General features: G+C 41.6%; 1 protein-coding gene across 1 annotated transcript in view; it reads left to right on the plus strand.

Moving 5' to 3' along the window:
* PRPF6 (pre-mRNA processing factor 6) overlaps nt 1–8,407 on the plus strand; it is a 30,651-nt gene that overhangs the window by 9,414 nt on the left and 12,830 nt on the right. Inside the window, exons 8-13 of the mRNA XM_019510080.1 lie at nt 136–292; nt 519–681; nt 4,163–4,281; nt 4,871–5,089; nt 6,350–6,472; nt 7,255–7,376. Of these exons, the coding sequence (XP_019365625.1) occupies nt 136–292; nt 519–681; nt 4,163–4,281; nt 4,871–5,089; nt 6,350–6,472; nt 7,255–7,376 (903 nt within the window). The remainder of the gene's footprint in view (nt 1–135; nt 293–518; nt 682–4,162; nt 4,282–4,870; nt 5,090–6,349; nt 6,473–7,254; nt 7,377–8,407) is intronic.

The raw sequence follows: 8,407 nt of genomic DNA on the forward strand, positions 1-8,407 counted from the left end.
GTATTTGTGTCTAAGAATGAGGCCAGGGTTAATGTGTATCCGTGTGTGATTTGTGAGAGAGTGGTTGCAGGGAGCTGGCTTAAGGAGTGCTGTTAATTAGCATACTGAGAGTTCCTTGTGTGTTTTCTTTATCAGTGATATCAAAAAAGCTCGTTTGCTTCTGAAGTCTGTCCGGGAGACCAACCCTCACCACCCCCCAGCGTGGATCGCTTCAGCCCGCCTGGAAGAAGTCACTGGCAAACTGCAAGTAGCTCGCAACCTCATCATGAAGGGGACAGAAATGTGCCCCAAGGTTAGAACTGCTTTGGTTTCTACTCGACTGTTTTAAAACCTCACAAAAAGAGTGTGGTTAAAAGCATCTTGTCTCCATTAGACTCTCAGCCTATACTGAGAAGCTTATCTTGTAAGACAGGAGCAGAAATGGTGTTTAGCCTGCGGTTATAATTGAACCTCCCTCTTATGGGGCCTTTGCCAGTGTTCTCTGTGAAGAGTGCTAATTTTTCTTTCCTGACTGACAGAGTGAAGATGTTTGGTTAGAAGCTGCTCGGCTGCAGCCTGGGGACACGGCGAAGGCAGTGGTGGCCCAGGCAGTCCGCCATCTCCCACAGTCTGTCCGAATTTATATCAGAGCAGCAGAGCTGGAGACAGACATCCGAGCAAAGAAACGTGTCCTCAGGAAAGGTGAGAGCTTCTGCAAGGTTGGAAGAAGTAAAGTGTTAAGACATATGTGCACACGGTGTTGTCTCTTCATGGTCTGATCTGAAGATGTAGATCTGTGGGGTTTTTTTTTTCCATGTTGTTGGTAAGGACATGTTTAAGCACTTAATGTGTTTAAACTTGCAGAATTTATTGCTGTAGCAGGTCAGTGATGCCAGAGATTTGACAGGATTTAAAATGGGACTGCATGTTCATGTGGTTAGGCAGCACATCCAGAATTGTAATGCTGATGATCTCAAAAGCACTTTTGTCACTGAACAAACATGGCACAATTTCTTTTCCTCTAAAACCCCTTCTATCCTGTTTTCATTTAACTTCACTGAGGCGGAGGTTGGAAAACACCTGGAAGGAGTTTGACAGCACTCATGTTGGAAAACATTTTAAACCTTGGGTTTAAAGGTATAAACCAGTCTCTAACTTCCAGAGACCTATGTAGGAGAAGAAACTTTCCAGCTGAAAAGTCTGGTACTGGTCACTGTTAACCAGGATGTCAGGCTTGGATCTGTTCTGCTAGGAGAATTAATTTGTTTCAAATAAATTTTCTATGTTTACTCAATCCCTTGTCTCTTGTGCCATCCCCATAACTGCTTTCTGTCTGCCCAGTCTTTGTTTAATTTACTGTCTACTCCAGCTTCATAATGCTTGGTCAGTCTGCTGGCAGCCAGCAATGTAGTTTAGCCCACACATGGTTGACACCTCTTTCTCTCGCAACAGCGGTTCGTTTTGGTATCTTGAACCCAGGTCTTGCCCATGGGCTCACAGCATTAATTTGACTGCTTGAAATCACCATGCCAGCCTCATTCTAGCAGAGGCTAAATCCTTGTTGAGCTGTTGAACCGCAGCAATTACAGCTTGGAACGAACGGTCTGAGTAACGTTAGTCTTTTAGGTGCCTGGGGGAAAGTGCTTTTGTGAAGTCTTTATGCAGCAATCCACTGTGTTAAATGACTGCATAACATGGAGCATCATTACTGCAGAGTGGGGTGGGACCAAAGGAAGTAAATTATGTCCTGCCTCTCACTTGCATCTAAGTTGGTTTTCAGTGATGGAACAACACTCTTGCTGCTAGATAAAAGATTTATACTTTAAGGTTCACTTACAGCTGCCATCCTGGAACTCTCAAGAGTTTCCATTGGCTGTTTTTGTGCATTATCTACTTAGAATGGATGCTGCAGCTGCTGCTGTTGTGCTCTGTTAGCCTTTGAGATTCGCAATTAATATTAAATAGAAAAATGTACCATGATTGTAGATGAAATGTGTCAGAGGGACACTTTGTATCAAAGCAATGACTTGCAGCAGATTCAATATATGGGACTTTTTTGAAGGTTGAATCTTGTATCCTGTCCCCTGTGAGAAGCAAACTTGGAGATTCTGCGTAAAGTACAACCTGGCCAAACATTTGGTGTAGAAGGAGAATATTTGTTGTGCTGCTTCTCATTTACATACATTAACAATCAGCTCTGCACTATTCCAACGCTGCTGCGAGCTATGGTGCATCACAAATCTGATGCCTGGATGCATGTGGAATAGCTGCCATGTGAGATCTGGCAACTTAACCAGTTTGCTTATTTAAAAATAAGGAGGGCTGAGTGCCGAGTAGCAGCCCTGAAACACAATCCTCTTAAAATGCATTTCTGCTTTGTTTCTATTGCCTGTGTGAGACCCTACCATCCCACTTCAGCGCTAGAGCTTTTAAAGCCTATGTCCTCTCCAGTCAGGCGCAGCAATCTGAGTGGTAGAATGTCTCGAAGCATAGAAATTGAATGCTGCCTTTGAAAAACGTGCTCTGTCCTGCTGATTGGTACTCTTAAACTATCAGAGACTGGTATTGCACGCTTTAGAAGGCTTGCCGCTGTAGACTTGATAAAAAACAGGTAATGTTCAGCTGGTTAAAATGCCTTTATTGTAAAACCTGTGTGTACTTCCTACTGCATCTGAGCCTCAAAGGGGCTCAGAATAACAATTAATCTCTCTGGACCTTTGTGGGAATATTTAAAGGGACACAGCTAACTTGAAGTCTGCTTACCTTCAAAGTAACTTCAGATGCTCTCCCAGCCCGCCAACTTTTGTGGTTTTACAGTGACCTATTTCTGTTTTAAAATGTTCTGGTCTGTCTTGTGGCATGTTCACACACATCGGGCAAAACTGCACAACTGGTTATAAATCATGTGCATTAAGGAGAAGGCACCTGAAACAGAGCACAGCATTCTCTGTGCCATAATAATCTGTGGTGTTTGCAGCAAGTCAGAGGTTTTAAAAATAGAAAAGTGTGCAGTGCTGCTTGTTTGTTAAATTCTGCCTTTGTCAGAAGGCAGGTTGAGAGCAGTCACTTGTTTGGACTTTGAGAATTCAGACATCACAGCCTGCTGAGAGAAGGCAGTTCCTGCCAAAGCTAGAAAATGGCTAGACATTTCCTGAACCTGAAAAGCCCTTGGCTAAATGGAAACATACTTGGTTATAGGAAAGACGCTTAGAATTCAGTAACTTGCATCTTTAACAATGTTTTGGAGAGCTGCTAAAGCTTTTCCAAACTGTCTCTTAAATTTTAGGGTGCTATATTAGCTTTCAGGAAAGCTAGACCATTCACTGTCCATACAGTTGTCAATGCATTCTTGAAGGAAAGCAACATTTCTTTGAGAAATGCTTTTGACATGAAGAGAAAGTGTATTGCTGTTTAAAGTGGAAGCTCTTTATGGAAAACATGACTACTTATAGGAACTTTTTAAAAATATGTGAGCATATGAACTTGCTCATACACACATGTTGGACAGAGGAGGAGTACTTGAGTCTCGGGATTTCATGCTGTGGTCAATAAAATCTGTTTGGGCAGAGTTGGGGTGCTTTATGCCTGGTGTCTTAACTCAGCTTCTTTTGAAGCTGGGGACTAATTGCATGGTAAGTTATTCACTCATCTCTGTTTGTCATAGGATTAATCCTTTTTACAATGTATTTGAACTCTTCCTGGGCTTACAATACCAAATGTGGCACAGTTAGACTTAAGTAGAAAAATCTTTGACTTGCACAAAACTTGTTTGACAACTGCTATTGTTTGACTTGAATCAGGGGAAAAAGTGTTTTATGGCTTGCTTACTTTCCTGACTTTTTATGTCCAAAGATCACTGAAGCGGATTTTGCAAGAGTTGAAACACAGATGTTACTTGATAAGAGTTTGGCAGCTTGCAGAAATTGAGGCTAGATGTTCTCTTATTTCAGCCTGCGCTAGAAGGTGAATTAAAAATGAGACTCTCCTAGCTTTGAACAAATAGATTTTTTCCCCCCTTCTCCCTCACTAATTCCACAGTATTTTCCAATGAGCAAACTTTTGCCTGTTTTCTTTGACGAGTCTCTTAGCAAAGTAGTTTTGCAGGGCGACTGTAAGCTATACTGTTTTCTCTAATGGGCAACAATTCTTTTGCATGATTCATATTATTGTTTCTCCATTGTAGCCCTTGAGCACGTTCCAAACTCGGTGCGCTTGTGGAAGGCCGCAGTAGAGTTGGAAGAACCTGAAGATGCTAGGATAATGCTAAGCCGTGCTGTGGAATGCTGCCCAACTAGCGTGGAGGCAAGTCAACCAATTTTACTTTCCGTTCAGGTTAACGGAACAATGCATGGGTTCACCCAATGTTTTAACTAATATGTAGGGCGATGGGCAGGTTTTTTGACTGCTTTCTTTTCTTGTGTAATTGTTTGTTACTGTGGCTGCGCAAATAAAACTAGTGACTGCACCTCCAGATGGCCTGTTAAGCACATTTGCATTCACAGTTGGCACATTTTAATTGTGAAAGCTAACATATGCCCAACTTGGAAAATATGGGCCATAGTTTAAAAATATTAAAAATGTAAAAAGTTTATTTAAATATTTATTTAACCAACTATTACGCTGTAAATCCACTGGCAACATAAAAAATAGTATTCAAAATTGCAGCAGAGAGAACCCCAAATCAGTAGTATTTATTGATTAAACTCAAATTGTACTTGTATAATAGCATTCTGTTGCCCAGTGATTTTAATACTCCCCCTTCCACATTAATAAGTATATGTGTGTGTGTTGGCATAGAACAAAATGTTCTCTCTTCTGTTGCTTGGGCTGACACCTCTATCAGGCATTGTCACCTTCTTGTTTTAATATAAAAATGGGTCTTGTTGTGCAGCTGTGGCTTGCTTTGGCAAGACTGGAGACATATGAGAATGCTCGCAAAGTCCTGAATAAAGCCCGTGAGAACATTCCGACAGACCGGCACATCTGGATCACGGCTGCCAAACTGGAAGAAGCCAACGGAAACACTCAGATGGTAGAGAAAATCATTGACAGAGCTATCACGTCCCTCAGGGCAAATGGGGTGGAAATCAACAGAGAGCAGTGGATCCAGGTATTCGCTTTCATTCTTGTTTTAGGAAGCCTCATGAGCACTCTAGTGTTAGACCACAATCCATATTTAACTATGTAACACCTTCTTTGAGGGCTTCTTATGTTAAATAAATAAAACAATACAGAACTAAACCAGTTTTGAGAACAGTATATGTGTTCCCTGTTTGGGTCCTTTGGGCAAGACTAAAAGGTCAGTTAGTCTGAGCTGGAAGGATCAAGGCTACTGTTATGATTAAATAGTATGTCGTGGAAAGGAAAATGCTGATTTAGCTGGAGAGCACACTTGCTTTCAGAGTTGCTGCTCTTTTAAAAAGAAAGCTGCTTCAAGGTGAAGTTGGTTATTCACCAGGCAAGATGGAGGTTGAACCTCCATGTAAGCTTTTTGTATGTTGTCTACATAATGAATTTGAAGCCAGTAGAGCCAATGAGGTCTCTTCCCTTGTCCCTCTGCAAAAATTGAGTGTAATCCATATATGGTGAGAGCCAAACAGTGCTCCTTAATTTGTTATTGACTATTTGTGTTTGCAGCCTTTTACTCTACAAAATTAGGGAGGGGCTATGCTGCAGTAGCGATGTCTGAATGCTTTGGGTAGTAACAATGCCTGTGATGCTCCCGCATTGGCAATAGCCTTTGCGGGCATCCATTGCTAGCTTGATACTCCACTTAAAACCCCTCTGGCACCTTGCCTGGATTTGTTCTAGAAACAGGGCTTAAGCATAGAATGCTGTTTAAAAATAAACCACATCAAAATTACTTACTTAAATTGATTCTACTCCACTAGCCAGAGCGGGTGAAGGCAGCCAAGTATTCGCGTATGCTGTCCTTCTACTTCTGAATGGCAGGGTTCAAGGAAAATTGGGCCCGTCTCTGAGCCTGGTCCTACAACCACTGAGCAGTGGGCACACTGCACCAATGAATGCAACAGCATAACCACACTTTTTGGCATTTGAAAACATTGGATATTCATGGCAGGATTTAAGTGGTTATGGCAACTAGCATCATAAAACTGTTTTAATTGAGCCTGAAACTAAACTTCTGTAATAAATTCTACAAGCCTGAATTCTTCGATTCCTTTTTCTCCTCTCCCTTTGTCTCTTGCCCTTCCCATGTTGGGGTAGTGAGAGGGACCCATCCATGCTGCAAAGGTCCTGCATGGTAACTCCTGCTTGAACAATGCTATAAAATCTGTTTTCTCCTTTGCTGTTATCTCAGGCTGAAGTAATGCATCTCCTTAGTGCTGATCTGATTTATTTTCTTTAGGATGCAGAGGAATGTGATAAAGCTGGAAGTGTGGCAACCTGTCAGGCGATTATGCGAGCTGTAATTGGGATTGGGATTGAGGAGGAAGATCGGAAACACACCTGGATGGAAGATGCAGATAGCGTATGTCCAGTTGTAGCTTTGTTTGTCTTGAACTATGGTAGGGGGATTGGGACCAGGTGCATTTTCTGTCTTGGGACAGTGAAGGGCTGATGCACAGTACCTCTCTGCATCTGGCCAGTAGCAAGGTTGCCTCCCTGCAGCAGCCTTGTTGTTCCACATCCTGGCTTCTCTTTCCTTGGGCCAATTGCATCACATTTTGCAGTGGTTTAACTCCACCTTTTGAAAGACTAGATAAAATTATTACATATAATTAAATTAAGGTTTGGAACTAGAACAACCTAAGTGCATAGCTTAGTTCATCTGGAGCAGACTGAAGTTGCAGCAAGAAAGCATCTATATTGCTTTGATAACCCATGTGAAGCTAAGTTTCCAATGCTAGTTTTGCATTGTGTTTACCATGAATGGTATATACACAAGAAATTGTGCTTCCCAGCAAGTTTTGTACATAGAAAATGCATATGCAAGCACAGAGTCCATACTTTTAGGACCTTCCAGGTTTTGGAAAATTCTTGAGTGATCTAGAAGTGAGGCCCTTCGTGGAATCAGTGACACCTGAGTGCTTTTGAAAATCCCATATTTTTCCTTTAAAACATTTATTCCACACTCCCAATGTGTACCTTTTTACCTGCTGCTGATCAAAAGCTTACCCTTCTTCTGATATAAGTATTTGGTAAAGACCCATTCAGTAGAATTCTTGTCACACCTGGAGAGCTCTGTCACTGATGGGTGCATCTCTGGTGGACCCTTTTGCTAAACTCTCTTCTTCCGACTTTTTTCTCTAGTGTGTCGCTCACAATGCTCTGGAATGTGCTCGGGCAATTTACGCTTACGCCTTACAAATTTTCCCCAGCAAGAAGAGCGTGTGGTTGAGAGCAGCCTACTTTGAAAAGAATCATGGAACTAGGTATGTGAAGATAATTCTTCTCAGACTTGCGGAATACGCATAGAAGCAAGGCAATCAACCATAAGCTGTCTTATGGAACAGCTGGAATTGCAGGTTTTTACCAGGCTAGAGAATATTGGCATTTTATGCATAGCTAACAGGCTTTCTATGGCAGGTCAGAGTGCCTGTTGTTAGTGAGCATCATTAAAATCCTCTTGAGGATTGAAGAGCGCCTCATTAGGTCCATGTGGTGGCACAGATGAGGCTATACCTCTTGGGACTGAGGCATCAAGCAGAAATGGGAATATCTGGTGTTACTGCTTTTCTAAATTATTCAAATGCCTTCCAGTCTACCATTTGACCAGTAAGCCTGTTTGCTGGGAAGCACTCCATCATTTTTAATTAAACATTATTGCTCTTGCACATTGGTACCAGGTGATAAATTTGGAACGGACAGTGTAAAAAAAGAAAAATCCACCTTTTAAAGTTCACTCTGCATGATGGGTATCTGGTTATTTGTCTTTTTGGAAATCTTAAACCGTTCTAAGTTGTTTGTACATTTGTAAGAACCCCAGTTCTCCAAATAGTTGCACACAGGCTTAATTTTAAATGTTTGAGCAATAACTCTAAGGCCAAGGGACCTTCTTCTGTTTCAGCTGTTGCAGGATCTGGGCATTAGTTTAGACTGTTGAAGCTGCTTTTTTTTTTTTTTATTGCAACTTAGCCGCCTTCTGCCCCACCTCCACTAATGTTAATATCTGTTTAGATTTTCTTGTGGTGACTTGACTTATAACCCCTCTCATTACACTTAAAACGTATTTTACCTCTCTGAAAAGTGTAATCTTATCCATGATGTCTAGGCTACTTCAACAGATAATGTGGGGGGGAAAAATTGTCACCGTAGCTGCTAAGATTTGGTTTAGGTGAACCACAGTTCCTGAGACTTGCATGGTTTTTAGAGGGTCTTTCCATAAACACTTTTTCTGATTTATGGTGTATTAACAGGGAGTTGCTTTGTGGAGTGATCTTCTGATGCTGATTTTTTTTTTTTT

Source organism: Gavialis gangeticus, unplaced genomic scaffold (genome assembly GCF_001723915.1).
Source record: "Gavialis gangeticus isolate Ggan-Ray unplaced genomic scaffold, GavGan_comp1, whole genome shotgun sequence".
Lineage (NCBI taxonomy): Eukaryota > Metazoa > Chordata > Crocodylia > Gavialidae > Gavialis > Gavialis gangeticus.